We start from the raw sequence: 24,219 nt of genomic DNA, 5'->3' as shown, positions 1-24,219 counted from the left end.
ATAGGTTCACCTATCACAAAAAGTCTGTGTATACAGCACTGATTTATATACTTAGGAACTTTAAATCACGACTCTTTGTATTTATCCACCCCTATATACACGTGTGAAACTATTTCAGAACTCGTCAGACATTTTCTATAATGTTTAGTATTTATTGATGTGTGTATATGTCAAAATCAGATACTTGGATTGTTACAGCAAAAACTGCACGCATTCAGGAGTTCAGGAAAGTATGCAACACAGAAAACAGTATGGAATTTTTGCTTTTAAAGAGGAGACTTTCCTAGCAGTAAGGGAAAAATCATGAAAACAGAGTTCTCTCCAAAAGTAACTGAAAAACTGAAAAATCACTTAGTGCATGATCCCCCTTCTATTTTTGTTGGAAACATTAGGATCTGTTGGAAACTTTAAAAAACTTTAGCAATGAAGGAGGTGTGCACGTGAATATTCATGAACTTTCACTCTATGTATATATAAGCATTCACCCTGAATTTGCATGGGAAGGTTTTCTTACAGATTAAAATGCAACAGAAAGGCTGAGTTTTTGATGCCTTTCAGAATTCCTTGCTGCTAATCATTTCAGAAAAATCCAAAAATCCTAACCTGTACATCTGAAGGTTGTTTTTCCCCCCCTCTTTATGGGAAACACATTTTTCTTGTTGTAGATAGAGGACCTTTTTGTTGTTGTTGTTTTTTAGACATTGTAAAGTCTGATCAGCTAAGTTAATCACCTAATAAAGAGTACCTTAAGAAGGCAAACTTATGATGCTCTGTTTAAGGCAGAAAAAAACCCAAACCAAACAAACCAAGCAATGCCTCCCATCTGCTCCATCATCTACAGTACACAAACACAGAAAACTAGAACTGACACAAGAAGTTGTTCTCCCTTTATATTAAAATCTTGTCCAGATTGGATGCACAGGACAATACCAAAAAAAGAAAACCTCAATAGTAAGATCAATAAGGTCCATAGCCAAGCAAAGTACAGCCAACTGAAATATTTTGAAAGGAAAAATTGCTCTGAGGCTGAAATATTTTATTTGGAGTATATTGGTTTGGATGCATTTTTATTACGAGGATTTAAACAGTTTCAGGCTCTTTGGCTAATTATTTTTTACAATATTTCAAATTTTTCATTTCTGACCAATAACACACAACACCAGAATTAATTTCTGTGGAACTGTTCAAAGATTTTTTTCATCCAGATTAGAAAAGAAGCAAAGTGGATTTGCCCAGAAAGTGTTCTGAAGTAATCTTTTGTCCTCCAGTAAGCTCCAACTTTGATTTATAGGACTTCTTCCAATATTTTTACTACCATTGGTGCTTAACTGTGTTTATCTAACACTGTTTGCAAAAGCCAGTTATTTCCAGAACAGCTCCAGTTCCTTAAGCCCTTATGGAACAAAGATCAAAACCCAGATAATTGATAAAGGAACGTCAACCAAGCAGCCTTTGTAGTAGTCAAATATAGAAAACTTTTTTCCTCTTTAGGAAATAATGTTTCAAAAAAATACTGACATTTCACTGTTGAGAAGTTCTTTTATCTGTCACAAAACTTCCATTAACTGAAGATAGCACACACACAAGGCAATGCATACTGAAGAACTGGCAAAGTGCACAGGAGTTGTACAGGACACAAGGACAAGTCCCATGCTTTAAAGTGAAGATACCTTCTTTGTGTTCTTAAAGCATTACCATGAGGCTAGTCACAAACTGAAGCTGGACACCATTCACATTAGATAACAGAAATAAGCCTTGATTTTCTCCCACATCAGAAAAAAAATTGTATTATTTTGCTACAGTAAAAGACACCTTTCAGATCCTATGTGTAATACTAACAGTATTACACTCATAGTGTGTCTCCTATTAAAGAAGTCACAAAAATCAGAATTAACATTTTCATAAGCAACCTGAAGTGGGAACTGCTTGATGCCATGCAGCAACACAGCAGAAAAAAAAAAAAAAAACCACACATAAAATCAAGAAATCTTGATTTTATCACTTTCAATTTCTAGTAAATAACTATTTCTCCTCAGAAATGATGTTTCATCTTTGCTTTTATCTTTACTGATGTAGTATATAAAAGCACTTTCCAGTTGGAAGCAATGAGAAGACCACCTCCTGTACATGATCTATACGTAAAGCCACTTTATTTACCAGTGAGCATCTGAGTGGGTATTTTGTGTTTTAAACTGTAAAGCCAAGTTACTGGCAATTTTTCTCTTCCTTCCTTTTCCTAAATTCTCTTCTGTGTTTGATAACACCCTACAGAGGCCACATTTCCGTATGTGCTGTTCTCGTGGCAGTGACTGGCTGAAGTATTGGCTCCCTACCAGCACAGGTATCTCACTGATGAGGTAAAACTATCTGTTATGAGTAACAAAAGACTGAACTCACATCAGTGGTCTTATAAATTTCCTGATGGTAAAAGCAGTGGCAATAGGAACTGACAAAGCTTTGCTCCTACCTTTCCTCTCCTCTTTAATCTTCTGTCCAAAAAAAGAAGGAAAAAGCACTTTTCCTTCCTGCCTTCTTTTTACAGCAGTGCTGGCCCCAGTGCAGTCTTTTTTTCATCCTACAGTGTCCCTGTCCTCCAGCCTCCCTTCTTCATCTAGGAAGAGGGGGAAAAAACCCAACACTGGTGAATGAGTCAGCTCACTCTACCTTTTCCAGAAAACTTGAAAAATACAAGAGTAGCACCTTGTATGTTGCTAGTATAGGACATATAATTTAAGACTGAAACACATGACACCAGACACAATATCTGTCATCTCTATCCAAACCTCTTTGGATTCCAGCCTCCCTTATTTTACTGCCTTTTCCCAGAACCACTTTCAGCACCTCAAAAAGAGTGTGGTGAAGAGGAATAAACCAAAGTGAAACACCAAGACAATACGGGTGCTGGCTGTAGGACCACCACTCCTTTATTTGACAACTTCTTGCTCAAGTTCTGTTTATTTTCATGCACCCATTGAAAACTGAAAGAAACTAAAAATAAAAGTACCAGCAGAAGTCTATGAATTGTTTAGCACCTAAACTATTTACCTATATAATATTAAAAAAAACCCAAAAACAAACAAACAAAAAAAACCAAACACACACACCCCAAGAAAACACACAAAGACTAAATGAAATTTAGTAGAGCTTCTACTGTGACGAACCAACCTGGGCAACCTGGGATATGCTGTGATCAACATGACAACATGCAGGGAGAGTTTTACACTGACAGCTTGAGTTCATTAGAAAAGGGTTTTTCAGCCAAAGAAAAGTTTTACTATCAACATAATATTCAGAAGTTACTACAAGTCTGGAATTCTCCACAGCAACAGGAAGATCCAAGCAGGAACTCCTGCTATGGCTTTATTTATAAAGGAGGGGGGAAAAAAAAGCATGTCTAACTTTTATTTGGAAAAAAAATATGTTCCTACTTTTTGTTACTGTTGCTGTAATTATCAGGTACAAATACATTAAGGAGACTGGCAACTTGGCTTTAGTAATATACAGTAACTTACCCCTTAAAATTTGATAATGCAGAAGACTGAGTTTCTCTGTGCCCTCATAACATGTCCCATGTTGGTGAACAAATCATCACTGCCCAGGGTTGCTAGCTATGTCCAAAGAACTACTTACAAGGCAAATGAGTCTCTCTCCTGCCTCAATACAAATCTTGAGCCAGCAGATTGGTTCACAATCTCAATTTTTATTTTTAAAAAAGGATGCCTGACAATAATGCTTTTGGTCATAAGACAACAAAGAAATCATGTGGCTGGATATATGTGTGTCAGTCTCTTCACATTTTTTTTCCCCTCTATCTCTGAACTACAACAACAACAACAAAAATTCTTAAAGTGTAATACAAAACCATCAAAAAGCAAAACTTCCAAGAATTTCTAAGCATCTCAAAAGGAAACAGGAGTACAAAAAAGAAGTATGGCTTAAAAAAAGGCTATGAGATATTCTTGAGTCTTGCTAAGAAAGCCATCTAACCAGTATACAGCAACTTACTGCAGTGGCATAAAAGCCACACATGAACTTCACTCTGCCTGAAAATACACCTTGGTACAAACTTACTAGTTATTATTATGTACAGTATTGAATTCTTTGTGACCGAAAAGGTGAGAGTTGAAGATAACAGGACTGGAGTTCCACCACATGCTCTAGGGAAAGCAGGTTTTGACAGTATTTTCAGTGATTAAACATGAATGGAAATGCCTAATTTAAATACACTGGGCATTTAAAATTCAGAAGGGGGAAAGTGGTTATGCAAGGTGGTTAAAAATGCAGATAACGAGGAGGCAAGGTCTCAGTCAGACTAAAAGAAACTTTGATATTTTTTCTTCTCAACAAAAAGGAAAACTGGTAATGGACCAAGTAACAAAAAAACCTATAAATGAGATACCAGCCCTAGAAGCAGTGGTAGTCAAAGCAAAGACTCCCAGGGGGATTCATTTCATACAGGTAGATGGCAGTAGTATGTTAAAACAGGGGGAAAAAAGAAAAAAACAGATCAGAAACTGGGACAAGTATTCCAGCCTGCTCTTCCATGATTTTGTGGTTAAGGTAATACATATTAGCCTCGATAGTGATTTCTTTCTGCAAGAACTGCAGTGATTCCTTGCATCTCTGGCAGGGGTAATTATGGCACATTCGTAAGATTTAGACACTTACCTAATTCTTTATCACATCACATTACATTTCTAAATTTTATCTGATGCATGTAAAAGAAAATCCTTTTTACCACTTAGCATGTTGTACAAAGGCAATTCTCTCAGTTTAATCCCTTCTATTATACTGACAAGCTTGGCTAATCAAGAAATAGTAAGGTACACAGTTTTACACTTTACATGGACAGTTGTCCTTTCTCAGCAATTAATTGCATGGTTGAAGACAGTATTATCCCCTCATTCCAAACACTATAAACTGGAAATATTTGAGTTGGATGAAGTATTTTGGCCTCATTTAGCAAGCAGTTTTTCCAATCCTGAAGCCTCTTAAGACAAAACAGAGATGTTTAGAAATTCATTGCCATTTAACTGAATTGGGTCACAATTCTCACGTTGTTTCCAAGGGATAACACCAAAATATTGTCACTGGGTGAACTAAGAGCACGCTTCTGTGTGTCTGTCTCCACACACCTGTGTGATTTTTAGTAACTCCCTGAAATCCTATCCCAGGAACATGTAGTTGGTTTTAAGTTTTTTTTTTGTTTGTTTGTTTGTTTTTTTTGTTTGTTTGGTTTTTTTTTAAAGTTTTATAAGTTGTTTTATTAAGTCTAAGGCTAAAAATTTTAATTTGAAGAAAGAATATTATAGAACGAGAAAGCTCTAGTGATTTTTATATTTTTAAGTAATGGGCACCTAGTTGCTTATATTTCTTCTAAGCACTTATAACTGTCTAAATGTTAGCAAAAGCTGCCCATTTAAAAACTTCTCATGCACTTCTACAGAAGTCCCATTTGATCATGCAACAAAGCCATAAGAAGAGGTGTACAATATCACAGTTCTTCACTTGGCAAACAATTATGTTAGTGAAGAGAGAACTGTACCCTTACTCCGTAAGTTACCAGAAGCTGTACAGAAGACCTTATTCTTATATAAATCATCAAGAAATTACCAAATAAAAGGAGAAAAAGGAACAAACCACACTATAATCTGTTTAAAGTATTTTTTATTGTTTGACCTCCCTTTTGTTTAAAGTCCTCCAGAAATATCTAACTCTTTTTAATTCACAAAATTAAAATTATCAGAAGTACTAATTTTCTATAAACTGCATGTGTGTCATATGAGTTTGGAAATACATTATGACTTTGGTTAAAGATGATAAAATGCTGGCAGTTAGTGTTATTATAGGAAGGAAATGAAGAAAAAAAATTAATTGTTGAGTGGCTACTGTATCTGATGAAATTTAAATTGAGATTTTTTCTTTCCATTCCATGTCAAATTTGTAATTGATTAAAATATTCTGTGCTACTTAAAAAGGGCATATATTAAATATCCAACTTCATAAAAAGCCCTGAAAATCCTTCTCCCCAAATATTTCCAGCTTGACAGTAGCAGGCAAAAAGCATTAAGAAATGTAAACATACAAGAAAATAGCAAATCCCACCTGATGATCCACATATATGGCATTCCTTTGAAGGTGATGTGAAAGAATCTCATTCTATCAGGCAGCAGTCAGAGGGGAATAAGGAAAGGGACAGAAGGTGCAGAATGCATGAAAAGAGCTTATAAAGATGTAAACTAGACAGTAATCTTTCTGGTTTATGTAGAAACATAATGCTGCTTTTATCTGCTATTTTTTGTTGAACTGTTAACAAGTTTTGATCCCGAAACAGAAGTGATGAAAGTTTCCCACGAATCAGATCATGAACCACTACACTACATTTTGGGTTTACATATAAAATACAGTAAGCTCATGTAAAGGTCTACTACACAGACAACTATAAACCCTTTGATATATCTGTGTTTTAAACATTTGTAAGTAGATTACAAATAAGACTGTATCTGATAAATTTTACTATAGAAATAAGAAATTAATCTCATGATCTACCACTAGTAATTTTGATTCTAACAACAATAGGTTAAAAACCTTTAACTTTAAACTTAACAACAACGTATTTTAAAATATTCCAATGTAATTTTAGCTTGGCTGATTTCAAAAAGCTATGAGAAAAGCCTCAAAGGGTTAATAGCAGAACAGCACATACACACAGAACCAATATTACTCCATTCTACTCCCATAGTAGTCAGAAAATTTTGCACTAATGGTACAAAGCAAACTGATTAATGAATGACTACAAGTTAGTGAGAACGGTACATGACACACATTGCTTTATAGCTGACCTTTGGGCTGCTGGCCTCAAGTTTTAGTTGCATGAGCTGTGCTAGTGTGTGTTCCCGGATACTACTCAGTTCCGCTTGCTGCCGTCTCAGCTTTATGAGCAGCAGCGTGAGCTCCTCTGGCTGAAGCAGTGCAGTGTGAGAAGCCAAAGAGTAGAAAAAAGGTTAATTGGTATCCCAGACAACACTTAATTAAAATAAGGGTTCTTAGTATCTTTCTTACAAAAACCTTCTATAGTGATACAGCAAAAGATACGCTATTTTCCCCCAAACTGACCACTTTCAACTATACAACGAAGGGTTAACTTTTACCTATTTAAAACAATTGATACTGCAAATGCTACAAAAGTGGAGTATTCTGTAGAAAAGGACAAATACAAGTGAAGGATTTTGCAGGAGAAAGTCTGTGCAGCCCCAAACTTTTTCTGACATGCAAATCGATGATACTGACTTAAGTGAAGGAGGAGATAATTCCAGCCCTTAGGATATCATTACCTGGACACAGACAGTCATTTGAGCTTTGTGAAAGAATTAAAAATTAGGAAAATTTAGTTTCTAAAAGAATTCTTCAAATATCTGTGTCAAAGTTCAGAGTAAAAATAATTAAAAAACCCCACACAATAACTGAAATACATCAGAAAAAATCACCTTTCATGAAATAAAACTGCACAAGCATGACAAAAGTAAATTTCCATCCCACCTTCCACCAGTCTGTGGCTACCAGTTGATTTATTGTTTTATTTTTATGACCATGATGCACAATACAGCCTTAGGAAGGGATGAAGAATAGTATTTGAAACCCAAGATTATATAAATAATGGAAATAAAGTCACACTCAAATGGTTATTTATCAGATAATTCCACACAGACCAGTTTAGGTCAGTTTGGGAAACTACCTGAACTACTTCTGGGAACCACTTTATTAGCAATACTTTAAAGAAAACAAAGCACTTAATATCACAAGTATTTTTCTTATGTTCCTTTTTGCTTCTGTTTCTTACACTTTTCCAGAAGTCAGTCTTATAAGAGGTTAAATATTCATCCAGCATTTTGATTTTCTCACAAGTTCTGTGAGTTAAAAAAAAAAACACTAACACAAAAAAAGAAACCCAAACCCTGCTTGCTCTCTCCTACAGTCAAAGAATTTCTCCAAATCAAAGCAGTTAACAAAAAAGCTCTAGAGAACCACATATTAAATTACTGAAAAACAGAATACCAGTTTGTTAGAATAAAGAAAAATCCCTGAGAATAAGCATGGCACTGGCACCTTTTTGAGCTTGTACTAAAGCAGCCCACAAGAGGGAGCAAGGGATTTCCACACAGCTCCAGTTGTCAAAAATCATTGGCTTTGAGGGAAAACCAACATCAAAGCCAGGCTGTCTAATGGCCAGTCTTCCTCTGACAGTACTCATTCAATACCTGGATTTAACATGCTTAATTTTGGAGCCTAAGTGTAAGAATCTAGACTGCTACACGAGACATTTTCAAGTTCTGTCCAAAAACTACTGATAATGCTTTCAGTCTGAAAATAAGCATAATTTCAAAGCACAAGAAAACTTATTTTTAGAAATAAGATAATTGAAAGTAGCATCTTCAAGCAAAAGGATGTATCACTTTTTCAAGATCAAAACTCTTCTCAGTATTTTCTGCAAAAGCCTGATTTTTGTGCATAGTTAAATCCGACGTTTCCAAGCAAACTTATTTTCCCCATAGAGGAGCCCATCAAACAGTAATTCCTGTTCCTCTCTAGACATTCATAATGTTGCAAACATTTCTGACATTGCTGTAAGTGCTGTACTTTCGGCACAGCTCTTGGGACTCTTCCAACAACCACAACACAAAATTCTGTTTTCTATTCCAAGATCTACCTATGGATTTCCTCCTCTAGGCCCTGAAATGTTTGTGTTGTGGGCAGGACTTCTGGTTTCTACAGGTGGAAGTTTGAATCTCCTTGCCCCCCACCCGGCTCACCATCCCAGCTCCAGCAGCAGAGCCTAGAAGAGGTGATGGGGCTGTGAACCCAAAGGAACATCTGCAGAAGACAAGGTGCAGAGATAAAGCACCAGCTGCCAAAGGCCCACCCCTAAGTTGCTGAAGGTGCCAGGGATTCATGCTGGGAAGTGCAAGAAACAGGGGTCAAGGTGGTGGAAGGATGAACTGGGGAGCTGTTGCCCACAGTATGATTCAGAATCTATATTCTTAGTTCTGAACTCTCTCCAAAAGTCATTTCAGATGAACAAACAAAGACTACAGAAAGGAGATAAAAAATAGTAATGAAATTATATAAATTTAGGACAATCTCTTTGCTTTTGGCTAAAAGTCACATTTTAGTTAGGAAGGTGGACAGTATTCAGCAATATTCCTTTCCTGAAATGCCTTTGATGAGAATTTCAGCTCTCCCACAGTGAAGTGGGAGAGGTCAGAAAGGACACAATTTTATCAAAAAAAATTTTACTATCATTAAGATTTCCAAAAAAGAGAAAACTTTACTTCTAGGATTTTCTAAATAATTAATGGAGAAATAAGTGTTCTGTGATGTATTCTACACTCTCCCAGGAATTTCTGTAATGTAGACAAGATCTTTAACAAAAAAAAGTATCTCTATTTCTGAAAGAAAATCTGGACTCAGTGGCTGTGCAATATTCTCAGAATTCAATGGAACCACAGAGGAGTATTATATTTGCTTTAAAAGCCCCTGATAATTAAAATAAAATTTACATTTAATGTAAGCTTTGAATAGAATAAAATTTCAGTGTTGCCTCTTCATACCTAGCGGATTATTCTTAGAAAAAACCCTGATGTACCAAATAAAAATGCAACTCACTGTTTTGCCTTGGAGGCTCTGAGGAGTAACAGGCTGTAAACTCAGACCTGCTGGCATTGACCTTCTGTCGGGCACAAAGACATGCTGTACAAAAACAAAATAGCACGGTATAATCCATAGTTATCTGAAGATTCAGGAACTATTCACTGATGAAAAAGTCAAGCCAACTTTGTGGTCACGACAAATTTGCTATGATTTGTGCCAGCTTTGTGGCCAGTCATGCTCCCTGCTGGTCTCCTAAGACACTCAAGTGGCCTACACCTCAATTTTAGAACCTCCCCCCCAGCAGCTTTCATCATTAATTTTAATTAACAGTCCTCCCTCATAGTTGTTGCCCTACTGATAGGCCACGCAAACAGCAATTTTAGTTTTTCACTCTTCATTGAAAGATATTTAAAGAACTAATATTTCTATATAGACGAGGTTTAAATCTTAAATTTACCCTACTGATTTCAAATAGTCAGTTTCCCAAATAGCCACCTCTTAAAGGTCTGTGTTTTTAAATTAATGGCAAAAGCTAGTTGTGTAACTAAAAAAATACAAGCCAAATAGCAAGAAAAAACAAAGGGAAACAGAAGTCTTGTATAAAAGACACCACACATGAAATGAAATACCAGCAAAAAGTGTTTCACAAGGAAAAAATTATAACAGGAAGTAAAACATGGCTGAAAGGACAGGTAAGCACAGGCTCTCAGTACTGACCCAAGTGCTCTTTCTCAGATGTGTGAGTAGTATTGACTGCTAAATTTCTATTGCTGCTGAGATAAAGAATGTCAAAACAAAATTACTGCTTCGTTGATAAGGACTTAAAAACTTCCCAAACCGAGACTTAATAATCAACTCTAAGTTGATTAAACTGCTTTAAGATGTAGTTACAGATTTTTGTCCTGCATCAAGAACCATAAACACAGCTGAGATAAAGGTTTAGGAAACGCTTTCAGGAGTATTTTACGCAAACTCTAGTTTTTCAACCAATTGAAGGAGTCATTTTTTGGTAATTATCTCTAATCTATTAAAAAACATGCACAGCACAAGCATGATGGATCTTGCAGAGCCACATACAGCACCCGGGTTTCCAGTTCTTTGTGTGTGTCTCCCTCTGATGAAGAACAGCAGTTACACTAGTCAAGTGCCAAACTTGTATGCAAATAGACTCTGATCTTTAGTGATCTCCCTGATAACTCAAAGGCATCAAAACAAATGACTACGCTCAGTTTTCTGCTGAAACCCAAGGCAGTCAAACTAGTGGCTGAAGAATCAAAAACAGTACGTGGGAAGAAATCTGAGATTTTCAGTCCTCCTTAGAGCTCCAGCCAAAAGAGTTAGAAGAAAGATTTCTGTTACATGCAACAAACTTTTCAGAATAATTTACCTATTGACTCCTTATATTTCCTTTAGAGAAACAGATAATGGTCAGTAGTACTAGGACATGTTTTTACATTAGGATTAGAAAAATCCCTTTTCACAACTTTTAGATTTTTAAATGCTTTTTAAAAACAAACCTTTCTCTGTGAAAACGGCGACGAAGTTTTATCTTCATTATAATAAAATATACTACAATACAACGCGAGTTTTACAGTAACCATATGCTTTGTACTAAAAATCCTTATAAATGAGATTTTTTAAATACTAAAATAAGTATTTTTACCTTAGTGTGATGTGTTCTGTGCCTGCGATCAATAGTGACATCTCCCCTTTGCACTGGTGAGGACACTTCTGACCTGTAGGTCCGCTGTGGGGAATACCCTTGGAAACCAGCAATCGAGCCTTGAGAAGGCGAGGTGGGAATCGAATGCATTGTCTGATCAGAAATGTTCATCATCGTTTTGGGGCTGCTTATAGTACTGTGTCTGGTGAGCGTCGTCTGCTTGTTGTAGAACTGCCGCTGCTGCCACTCGTAGAGCTGCCACATGGTGTCGTCGCGCATGGAGCGCCGCTTCTCCTCGGCCCGCTCGTAGGCCGCGGGCGCCGCGCCGCACAGGCTCTCGGGCCGCGCCTTGCTGTTCCTGGGCAGCGTCCGGTAGCCTTCCGGGTAGCGGGGCAGCACCTGGGGCCGGTGGCTCGGCATGTTCCTTGGCAAGGTCTGATACGAGAGTATGCTGGAACACAATTTTTCTTCCTATTAGTGGACAGTGCTAATGTAAAGCCAATATAAAGCTTTTTAATATTGGTTAGGTTTATCGAGCCAAGTCTTTATTTTTCCTTTTAATACTACAAGCATCATTTTAAAAACATGCAAAAAAATCAAGATAACAATTAAGAATCAGCTATTGACTCAATGCACTGTAGCAGCTGGAACAGGATCCCTTCTCTGATTAGCTGATTATATAGTCCATATTTAATCTTTTTACCAGTTTAACAGTTTAGTAGTCTCAATTTTAGATCAAAACTTGTAACTTGTCTATAATCTTTTAAGTTCAACACTGTTTCCTTACAGGCCCCTTTTAAATGTTCTCTTTTTCAAAAGTGAAAAAAAAAATCTGTTGTTTCCCTAAGAAAATCTTGAGCAATTATTACGGACTTAAAAGAAAATAATTATTTCTTAACAGCAGACAAAGGAAAAATAACTGTAATTGTCTAAAGAAAAAATATTTTGTAATTGTCAAGAACAAGCCATTCCGTATCAGCTATTCAAGTAAAACAAACAGCAAGTATTTCTTTGATAATAATATTGTATTGCTTTTCAACTTGCACATCAATTTGAAAGCTTGTTAATTTGTTTCCACATTAAAATTCTGAAGTGCTATATTTAGTAATGGCCAGAATTAGTTAAAAAGCAGAATATTCCATACTGAGTATCAGTGCATGCCTAAGCATGACAATATGACACAGCATTTCTTGTTCTAACAGAGGACAAAATCTAGGTCACAAACACTGATCCATTCAACCCTTATCTAAAATTCAGATGAGCACCTCTTGAAGCCTTTTGCTACTGATCACATTTATGATACATGCACAGAGACTACAAAAACTCATCTCAAATGGGACGTGATTCAGCCATCAGAGGGCAGCAGCTTCCAGCTACATCCCTGACTAATTCAACCCAAAATCCTCGCCACCACGAGGCACCAGAATCTGAAGATGGTTTTGAATGACTTCTGTACCACAAAAGAAACCACGTAGGACAGATGGCAAGGTAACCCAGCATTATGCATCTTACATCCTTCTGGAGTAACTATCAGGGAAACTGATGACAGTAAACAACAATTTTTACTGAAAATAGTCAAGCTGTTTATTTATGATCACCTGTAACATCTTGGAGATGAAAACTGCTATAAAGAGCTTTCACAGAAAATCTGCTACAGTTTCTGAAGCTTTCCAAGAATTAATGAAGTGTTATCCCGATTTTGTGGATTGGACAGCTTTCTATTCTCTCACAAACACAAATATTATCAGAGGGCAATGGATTCTAAATCCTATTCTTTTGCTGCAAAATCTACTTAAATTAGGTTACTACTACTAATTTGACTACTTAAATGCCTCCACATTTCTTCACATAACATACCATTAACAATAAAGACTTTTCTCCATCTCCAAAACAAACAACTAAGACACTTTTGGATTCAATTTCTGATTTCTAAATATTCTTTTAGCTAAACTGTAGCTAGATACACTTCACCTACTAAAGCTCCCCTCCCCTTTCATTAATTAAAAGGGTAGTGCAATCCTGCTGGCTCCTTCAAACATCCCAGAAAACCTAAATAAAAGATTTCTGAAGCTCTTATTGTCTGTAATTACAGCAACTGGAAGTGTGCATGCAATTACTTGTATTCTAGAACATTTTGGAAGATAACATCCATCTTCTATTGGTACACCACGAAAACCGTAAAAAGCCCAACTGCCTCAGTATTAAACCTTGTTTTAAATAATCTCACAAAATCCGAACAGATTCAGCAATGTCCTGTTGATAATTGCAAAAATGTCATTCTAGTCGGATTGAAAAAACAACTCTAGACAGTACTTCAGCTTACAGTCTAGCACACAAGGGGAGACTGCTGCACCAAGTCAAGCAGTCATGCCCACTGTAAAGTTACACAATATTTCTGCAACTATCATCATAAATAGCTCCCAACAAATGTTCCCACATGCAAAAAAGGTTTCCACATGAGCTTAGAGACTTCTGACTGTCCTAACAATGCCACCCTTATTTAGAACAACAAGTGTTCTCCACAGTCAAGAATAAAATATTGTTCATTCTCTATTACGATTCCCACAGTGAAACCAGTTCTAGGGTTTTTATACCTGTTCATGACCAAAATACAGCACAGCTATTCAAACTCCTACTGTTTGGTTGCAAGTTTTACCATCCAATTTAAAAAAAGTCTAATTGCAACTCAGTCCTCATTATGCAAGCATGCATAATAAATGCCAGAGTGGACATGTTGCTGCCTGTACTGAGCGTTCAAACTTCATCAAACTACTTAAGTGGAGCATTTAGTGAAACAACACGTTAACAATTCCTAATTATATTTAATGGAAAACTAAAGGCAATGAGGAAACATTCAACCAGTTCTGGTAAGTGTAAGTCAAACTAATGTAACTTCTTAAAGTTTTGAAAGAACTGAAAAGTCCCTAACCCCCATATTTTGCAATCTGAGGAAAAGACATTTTCTGAACTCAGTTCTGTTGTAAGCTCTGCTCTGCCATCTATCTATACAATCAAAATATCTCCTGTGACAGCATCTCCATACTTCCTATCTAATGTAATATTGAAAGCTTCTATATTTTACTGCTACAGCTGCTTGTCTATAAGCCAGCCAGGAAGCAGCGTCCCCACACTTCTGTCAGACAGAGAAATTGCTATCAGCACAAGATTTAATATTGTCAATCATTCACACATAATTTTAAACCTTTATGAATTGGCACTGGAACTCAATATTAGAACTGGGAGATGTTTAATTTCATGAGAAGAGAAGCTTTAAGCATCAAGTTAGTTAGATTTCTACAACTTACTCTCAGGTAATGTTTTTCTCTCTCTCTTCAATTAAAGCTTGTTTAAAGTTTAAAGCTCCTTGGAATATTTGTGAAAAAAATTAAAATATTATTACAAGAATTTGTGAACAAAAATACAGAAGACAGGGAAATTTCGAGAATGGATTTTAAGAGGAAAAAGAATTCCTATGATGGATAACACCTTCTTGCTGCTAGGACACAGACATAGCTAACACCCAAAAGGGCCATTCTTATTGATTAAGCTATTCATATAGTTTAATTTATTAATGTTATGATTCAAATGTTAATAGACAAAAACCTAAATAATTTTACCAGGATACAAGTCTAAGTGCTATTTCATAGCAAAGAATTTGTTAGCCAAAAAAAAATATTTACACATTACTTACCCTCTTGTTTCCTCTTCTTGTCCTTTTCCTTTTTGTATTTTAATCCACTGTTCCAGCTGCAGCATTGAATTAGTTCTCTGCATAACTCGTTCAGACTCCATATGTGACTGAACCACACTGTGCTGACCTCCATCTCCAGCTCCTGCCAGGACAACACCAACACCTTTGCTCTCAGACCCATTTAAATGAACTGGTCTGAAGTGTCCAGCCTGAATCATGGTTATGGGTAAAGTCCTGTATTCAGATCCCAAAGGATTTATCTTTACACTGTTAATTTTTGTTAATGGTTTATCTTGCCCAACTTTCTGGAATCCGTATTTCTCAGCTTCCAAAGCTTTCTTCTCCTCATGTTTATTCACTTCTTTGTTCTTCTGGTTATTTTGTGCCTCTGGTTTAATTAGCACCCGATGGTTTGAAATATTATTTGCCTCTCGAGGTGATGTATTTTCAATGGTTAACCTCTCAACTCTGGAAAGGAATATATGACAAGCTATAATACCAATAAAACATCCCTTAAAAAAAAGTATAAAAAAAATGAAAAGTGAATAGATTGGTGTTTATCAGGGTTACTTCAGTGAACTCCTGTCCAGATCTTTTACAATATCTTGTCTCTGAGAGAAAAATCCAGAACATATTTGCACAACAGTCAAGGACAGGTTTTGTTGGTTTTGCTGTTTTAGGGGTTTGGTTTTGTTTTGGGGAAGGTGGTGGAGTCTTGTTTGTTTTAGCTGGTTTGGTTTTGGTTTGGTGGTTCTTTTTTTTTGAGAGAGAGAGAGTGTGAGTGTGTTTTTCACAGAATCACAGAACGTTAGGGGTTGGAAGGGACCTCTGGAGATCATCGAGTCCAACCCCCCTGCCAGAGCAGGACCATCTAGTCTAGGGCAGGACTCCAAGGTCCCTCTCCACAGAGCTGCTCTCCAGCAGATCTCCTCCTAACCTGTACTGGTGAATTTTATTACTCCTGCCCAGTTGCAGGACTCTGCACTTATTCTTGTTGAACCTCATGAGATTCCTTCAGTTCCTTCCATGCTTCTCTATTTGTTTGCTATTTTAAAAGCATTTACAACATGGGGTAGATTTTTTAAGCCAACTTCCAGTTAACCTCCTAGAAAAAATGTGCACAAGAGGAAATAAAGCCAGACTCTGAAAAAGTGGATGTTCAGTTCCTGGAGAGCTGGACATTCAAACAGTAAAATTACTCAGTGGCTCTCCATGACCTGCAGCTTCCAGATGTAAACAGCCTGAGACTAAGATGATTTTTAAAGTCATTGTTAAAAATGGTAGCCAATTACATTTCCGACCACCTTATGATTCACAATACTGCTGAATTTAACATATAATGGGCTCCTTTAAAGAAAGTAAGCAACTTGTCATGGTTACTGGCATCAGTTAGATTTCCTTGGTATGTTATCACTTTGGCTGGCATACATTTTGTGGAAAATAACTGTGGTTTCCCTAATTTTAAGGAGGAAAATAGCTGCTGACTTAGGGAACTCTACCACCAAAAAAAAAAAAAAAAGAAAAAAAAAAAGAAAGATATTTTTAGAACAGTTACTGCTTTACAGTACTTACATAAGTACCTAATATATTAGCTATTTTCTTCTTAAAATTTCAAAATGTCAAGCAGCTCTTTTTTCCGCACTGATACATGAACTCACATAGTGACTTACCCCCAGTTTACCAGAAAAAAAACAGTATAGAACCCCCCTAAAATGTTTTGATCAAATTTTTTTTGGTACAGGAGGGAAAAAGAGGAAAAGATATCATTCCTTAGGATTACAATTCTATAAAACCAAACCAGGAACAAAACTTTATTTTAAGATGATGTCAAATTAACCTTTCACACTTATTTGCATCTTTTTTGCAAATGCATTATTCATCTTTGTAACTGTGTCTAGTTCAAGTGCCTAACCCGTGTGTAAAAAGCCCATCATATACATAAGTAACCAAGAGCATAAGTATGACTGCTCCTCTGAAAAATACTCAATTCCATGTAGACTAACTACATACATAGCTGAAAGCATTTTTGCTTATCTCATCTTGAACAACAGGCTTAAATATCCATCACATCTACACTTCCCCAACAGGTGAATTGAGCTATGAACTCCCAACAGGACAACTATGTGGGATAGAACCCCAGAAAATACATGAAGGACTGAAAACTGTAAGGTCCACATTAAATACTACCCACTGCTAGTAATATTGGACACTTAATTTTAAATGCACTTCTAATTACCACTCTGTTCTTGCTATGAAAGCTCCATGACATGGAAGGAATCGAGAGACTCCTGCCTTGACAAGTACAGTATCTCAAACCCATCAATCAAACAGCAAGACACCAACTCACTGTATGTTAGTTAAACCAAAATGCTCATGCACTTTGCCTGTTAACAAGGGGTGTGATTTTTTCCGCATGCCTCTTCCTGACACAGCTGTGATGATCCTAATCTCTGCTTGATATTTCATCATAAATCCTCCAAAATTCACTCTGTTAATATAAGTAGCTCAAAATAGTCCTTTTATTTCAGTGATTATTTCTGAGTTCCTGACATGAAAGCATACACACACATCAAATGTATTGCAAATGAAAACATCCATACAGATAATCTAACATGAACATCTTTGGCTGTATCTGTCAGCATTATTTTTAAACACAGTGTTCTTTTTTCTCATATATGACTATCAGATGCAGTGGTTAGGTTCATCTGATGTTTTCTGCTAGCAGAAGGGAGAAGGTAAAGTTTCTGACATCCATAACTTCTAGACAAAAAAATATCTTGATGCAGAACCAGTTTCTATGTAGAATTCTGTGGGCAAGGACACGTGGTAGAACAGCTATACGCACATCATCTTTCCTAAAATTTCCAAGTATCAGCAAAGAAACACTATGCTGATCTCCTACTGCAATTTAAAAATGAAGTGTTTTCTTTTTACTCCCCCACCTCCCCCCCAAGACTCTTAACTGCTCCCAAGATCAAGCATTTCTGCCTAGGTTTCTTCTCAAGGTTATGGAAAAAATAAATGGATCATTTCCTCCTTCCCACCTCAAAACTGTACTTACTACCCAGTGTTCTACCACAAACTAAAGGAATTCCTTAAAAAGCAAAGTGAATAAAAAACTCAATTTCCAACAACTATCAAGGCAAAAATAGGTGTTAAAATTTCAGTTTTCAACCAGTGTTCAATATTTTAGAAATAAACGTAAAGGCTACCTTGCATATCATCCTAAACACAGGCATTAATATGTACAACATGCCTTAATAGTACCATTTATTCCCTTATATAGCACTTTAATCTTTCTGAGGCTGAAAGAAGAGAAAGAGTTGCCATTTTACAGATGGAAAATCTGAGGTGCAGAAGGAGAGTGGCATCTCTAAGAACATGCATCAGATATGGGGCAAAATCATGACCTGGCACAGTGCTCAATTCACACTATCATATAGCTTTCCACTGTCTCACCTAACTAAAAACCAGCAACCCCCCAAATCACAGAACTATTTTTCCATGCAGTCTCTGTGCTGTATCACCTGTTACTATGGTTATACACAGCAGAGCTAAGCATGTACATCTGATATTCTTTGCAGTAGTGTAGGAGATGAATGACACTAGACTCTCCTTTAACTTTGTGCATCAAATCAGTCAACTCAGTGTGTGCAGGAGATTTTTCCACAGCAAAGGATTCAAGTGGGGAAGAATTATCAGGAACAAAGAGGTAAATGTAAACAATATAAATCCATATTTATACTTGGCTCCATATTTACACCGAGCTCTCACAGACACTATCACCAAGACGTGCAGGGTATTTTGAGAATGGGAGAGGGGGAAGCCAGGGAATGAGCACTGAATGCATCTCTCAGCATATACTGAAGGCAATATATAGATTTCTACAACCACACAGGAATAATACATGTGGAACAACAATCCAGGAGAAGTACTATTTTCTGCTGGTTTATATAAATAAATAATTCTGAAAGGGTTGGGGAGGGGCATCTAATTAAGTTTCAGATGGATGTGAGGCCTGACTTAAAGCCAGGCAGATGCATTTGAAGAGAAAAAGTCAATCTTTTCCAAACACAGTGATGTCAGTAAACCCCCACAGTGAACGACGCTATGCTCACAAGTGGGATTTTTGCAGCTGAGCTTGTGCAGATCAGGAAAAGTAACCACTAGAAGGAGAAAAAAAATCCTTTTCTTAGTACTTGCTGCATCACTCAGAAGAAACAAAGGCTCTGGCACACACAGCTGACAGTGAAAGGATAGAAAAATGATGCTTTTAAACATGGGAGAGTAGAGAAATCTGCATTTAGGGTAAAAATGATTAATCAGTATGTTGGTGGATATTAGCATCTACAAACACAAGCAAGCAATCAGTACTCACAGAAACAACTTCACTGTTGTCTGCAGTGATACAACATGGAATGAGTAAGATGCTTTGCTAATCCAGAGAGGTTGTTTGAGATCATATTTTGAGTCATAAACTTAAATAGTTTCTCACTGACTGAAGTATTTTTGTCTCATTATTTTGATAGGCCTCTCTACATTATTAAACTTAATTTTAATACCTAGGTACAATAAAATAAAAGATGTTTAGAAAGGAGTAATTATAGTTAACTCAATAGAACCAAATAACATTTGTCCTTCCCTGCAGTTATACATCAGAAGGGAGTTTTTCTGCTGCAACTGCAGATCAGTTCTAAAAGAAATGGTTACAGTTTTATTTTCTTACCTCAGTATTTAATTTCTGTAATATGTGGCTAACTATATGTGGAAAGTAAGACTATTTTATAGAAAACTGGGCAAACCCCCCATAACAATGTTTTAAAAACTCCTTTTATATTTTTGCTTTCCAAGAAACTCACGCCCTCAGAAAAATAAAGATACAGATGGTAATTCTGAAATTATTTAAAGCCAAAATGTTCAATTTAACAGATTGTTTGGTTTGGATTTTCAGAGTATTATAAGCAGTAAAGTACCTTGACTTCTAGATTTAAAGAACTACACTGCAAAAACTCTGACATAACAATGAGCCATTTATATTAAAAAAGCATGTAAGAGTGGCTCAGTACCAGCTTGCATAAATATTTAAGGAAGTCCTTAATAACTCTAGCTATTGCATTGTAAGTATGTAGCACATTAGAAAACTGTAGGCAGTACAATATTAGAACTTCTAGAAAAAACAGAATTGAGAAACAAAGGCACTGGCTGAATCTGACTGAACCAAAACCATTTACTCTTCGACTTATGTGCATGCCAAACTTTAGGTTACTTAGAGATGAGGTAATACAATACTTAATACTTTACAGATTTTTACAGGGAAGAAATAGTATTTCTGCTGGCTAAGATCATATCCTGCTACACGGTTCATTTTAAGTACCGGTTTGATAGCCAAAAGATGGTTTCTTTAGAAGACAGATGTCTGAAGGATTTTCTTCCTTATTATAGCTAACAAACATGAAAGTCTTTGAGACTTCACTGGTCTTGAAATGTATTTTCTCTCAAATAAGTGTTTCAAGGCTACTAAGAAACATTTCAAAGAGGTCACATCTACTTCTGTTTCCTTCTCAGGTTTCTTGCCTGAATTCAAACGACAGGACAGTGTTCCATAAGCCATTTTTCTCATTGCTTTTCAGACATTTGTTTTGGCTGTTGGCAAGCTCATTCTGCCTGTGATATCCAGGCAGAAAACTACTGATTTTTACTGCTGAGTGCTTTTCTACTTGTTTAGTGTGCTGCACTGATTCACCACGGAGTAAGACAGACACCCAAAGCAATGCAGGGCAGACTGCAGGAGCACGTGCAGCTGGATGAAAAGCCAGGCTCAGCTGTACTGGGAGTCCCCCCATTTGTGTGTACACTGCCAAACGTCCCAACTAGCCAGACATCAGTGCTGGAACAGGCACTGCAGCTGAAAGAAGGGGGTAAGAGGGCAGTTTACCAAATATCTTCTGTAGAGCATTGACTATGATGGGAGAGGTGATGAAGATGACACTTATTAAGGAGGCTCTGGCAGATAGAGATACACTTTTTTCACATTATTTTTTTTTTCTACTACAAAGACGTGCTCTTCCAAACACTCAATCTTCACAGTATTGCAAATACTAAACGAAGGTCATTTTACCAGTTCAAAAAAGATTCAGAATGACCCATTTCAGTATTATTCCCCCTACAAAGTGCTCATACAATCAATACATGATTTTTGTTTGAAGTGGGCCTCATTTTGTTTCATCATTTTGCTATCTGTAAGCTATCACAGCTACCTGCGACACACTTACAATGCAAAACAACAAAACTAATTTTTCAGATGATGTTTATTATTCACTGACCTAAATGAGATATTTTGGTATTCAAGGTAACTTCAGTCTTTTAAGAGCAATCTCTTAAAAGTATTGAATGGAAAAACTAAAAGATGAAAATGCTACCAAGTATCTACTTGCTTAGGCTCATCTCAGTCTGCTCATCCCTTTCCCACAGCATCTACTGTTCCCAAACATGAGGAGGGTTACAGGAGACAAAGAACATAGCAACTTTGTATATAATATCAAATCACACATAATCAGATCAAATTTCAGTGTGGTAATTGGACCTATCACTCCTACTTTCTAGAAGTTGAAATCTTTTATTTTTAGTAATTTGGGAGAAAATACATGTCACCTCAAAGTTTGAAGCATGTGCAATTTTTTCACAGTACGGAGAACAATGTATTTTATTCTGTTATGCTTTTTCACTATGCTGCCCAGTGCAGAGAATTAAATACTTTGTATATTATCTGTATAGTTAAAGGACCTTACTGGCAAAGACTAAAGTTTCAACCTTTTGTTTAAGACCAGTCACTAAAAAGCTGCACAGGTACAAATTTAAAAGTGTTATTGTTACTCTTCTGAACAACCTGTAGACTGGCATAAGTAAAACTTCCATTTTATTTGACTGAGAAGCTCATAAAACATTAAAACATGCAACATTAGAAGCGTCCAATCATTTTTCATTCCATTTAATGCTTCTGCCAGCACCATACTGGAACATGGGATATAGAAAGGTCAGGAGCAAGTTAACAGGAAGGACTTGTACTAGCAATGCAAAATTCTGCAAACACTGTACCTCCTTTTTTGGTACCTGCATGTGTGCAATTTTTTAGTTCTTTGTTTTTTTTAATTTAAGGCTTCTCAGCACTGCTGCAGTTCTCTTAGCTCCAGTGTAGCAGGAACCAACAGAGAGCAGAATAGATCAAGTGGCAGCAGTCATCAGCAATAACTTCTGCGCCATCAATAATGAGGAGCTTTTAAATTTTCAGTTGATGAGGTTTCCATTAGAGATGCCATGGAGTCGCCCCAAGGGACCATACTCAAGCAGAAAATAATTCTTGCTGGACAGACAGCAGCAGACAGGGCTCAGTTTCAGAGAGCACAAGGCGTCTGGCGATAACTTCCTTCTCCTTGTCAGCACATAGATATATAAAGGATAAAGCTCCAGATCAGGTACATATAAATTTGATGACAGGCTAATGATGAACAATAATGGCTCCCCACAGGTTGCCCACACATATCACTGTTTAACTTAGCCAGAAACTACAGCTGTGAATTTGAGACTTTTGATAGGTTTAAGCCAAAGACTAGCACCAGTTGAGCTGCTGTTGCCTGTTGGTGAGGTGGGCCAGTGAAGTCAAACTATATTTCTATACAGTATTTGTCATTGTATTTCTTTTGATGTCACCTGCTAAGGGAATCAGTCAGGTTTTTTTTCGTTCCAGCTCATGCATGCATTACATTCAATATTCAGAACAGAACTTAAGATTATTTGGACTGCTTCAAAATTTTATCCAACATCATTAAATTAGTAAGGGGTTTTCAATATCAGGAGAAATTACTTCAGCCAGTTTACATTCTATTTTAAGGTATATCCTTTCATTCAAATAAATCAAGCTAAGTACAAGAAAGAAACACCCTGTGCCACTGTTTTGTCAATTCACACTACCTTTTCACAGGCTCTGTCTGCACAAGTGCTGCGTCTGTCATGGCTTTCATCCATAATTCCATTTCCTTCCCTGTATCTGTGCAGAAATAATAGGTCCTCATGTTTGGATGAGCTGCCTGATTGGAAATGACATGGTCATTGCAATAAAAATGTAAGGTTCTGTAAAAGAAAAAAGGCAAATAATGTTACTGTATACTCACTATAATGTTTTTGATAATAAGATTTCTGCAAATATTATCAGAAAAAACACTGTAAGGAATACTTCAATTTTTCTCTCTCACTGCGTTCATATTTTCAAACTAATTGCCTAGAATTTTCAATCATAGCTACTTCTTCATTAATACACTCAGTAAAAAACCCTTACATTTCTTCAATACATCAAAAACTATCTTGAATATCCATTAATGTAAATTAATATAATAAGTAAGATTCTGGCATGGATTTTTGCAGCCTGAATGATACAGTAAGTTTTAATTTGTACTTACCACAGTAGATAAATGATGCGTTGCTTAGGAGGCCAAAAGAAGAGCCAAAAGGAGCTCATAAAATGAAAAAAAAAGTCAAGAGAGAGTATTTAGTAGAATGATCTATATAATGATTTAAAAGATGAGCTGTGAAACACTCCAAACAAATATTCACATAATATTGTGATTTAAGTGATAAAACCTTGCTTTTATTTATATGCAAAGATAATTTATATCTAAATAACTACAGAACTTTCATTAGTGGGTAAGCTCAGATGCAGTTTACAGTTCTAAAATACCATACAATATCTAAGATACATGAACTAAGAAAAAAAAAAAGAGACTAATAATAATTAGTGATATTCATCCATTTTCTCATTCTAGTAATTTCTACTAGTCTCTACTTATATCAGGCTAAATACCTCATACTGTATTATGAAAAACCAGTCAGGGACTGAAGCTGTTTGCCAATTCTGTTTTGCACAGTAACCCAGTAAAATGAGTTTCTATCACTAGACTATTGTGCTTTCAGACATAAAATTAAACTGAAAAATTGACTTCCTTACCTTAAAGGCGTATTTGCGATTAATATGGTCCTCAGCAGAAAGCACAGATATCTGAAAACTAGGTAGAAGTATGCTACCTAGTATTCCTTCCTCCTTCTCATCTGTGAACGTACAGTCTTTGATTAGAGACACAAAATGTTTTGACACATAATACTTATATTCAGACACTTCAGTGAAACTGTATTTAGCAACACAACACCACTAGCAGGAGGTTTCCCT

At 36.4% G+C, this 24,219-nt stretch overlaps 1 protein-coding gene across 1 annotated transcript in view; it reads right to left on the bottom strand.

Moving 5' to 3' along the window:
* PLEKHA5 (pleckstrin homology domain containing, family A member 5) overlaps positions 1 to 24,219 on the bottom strand; it is a 66,727-nt gene that overhangs the window by 28,807 nt on the left and 13,701 nt on the right. The window contains exons 5-9 of the mRNA XM_008942492.1: positions 24,001 to 24,101; positions 22,971 to 23,086; positions 15,003 to 15,470; positions 11,312 to 11,762; positions 9,664 to 9,747 (exon numbers count right to left, since the gene is read on the bottom strand). Of these exons, the coding sequence (XP_008940740.1) occupies positions 9,664 to 9,747; positions 11,312 to 11,762; positions 15,003 to 15,470; positions 22,971 to 23,086; positions 24,001 to 24,101 (1,220 nt within the window). The remainder of the gene's footprint in view (positions 1 to 9,663; positions 9,748 to 11,311; positions 11,763 to 15,002; positions 15,471 to 22,970; positions 23,087 to 24,000; positions 24,102 to 24,219) is intronic.

This window comes from Merops nubicus, unplaced genomic scaffold, assembly GCF_000691845.1.
Source record: "Merops nubicus isolate BGI_N331 unplaced genomic scaffold, ASM69184v1 scaffold1446, whole genome shotgun sequence".
In the NCBI taxonomy this organism is placed as follows: Eukaryota; Metazoa; Chordata; class Aves; order Coraciiformes; family Meropidae; genus Merops; species Merops nubicus.
Note: the sequence above shows the minus strand (reverse complement) of the source record. Positions and strands in the feature narration are given on the sequence as shown.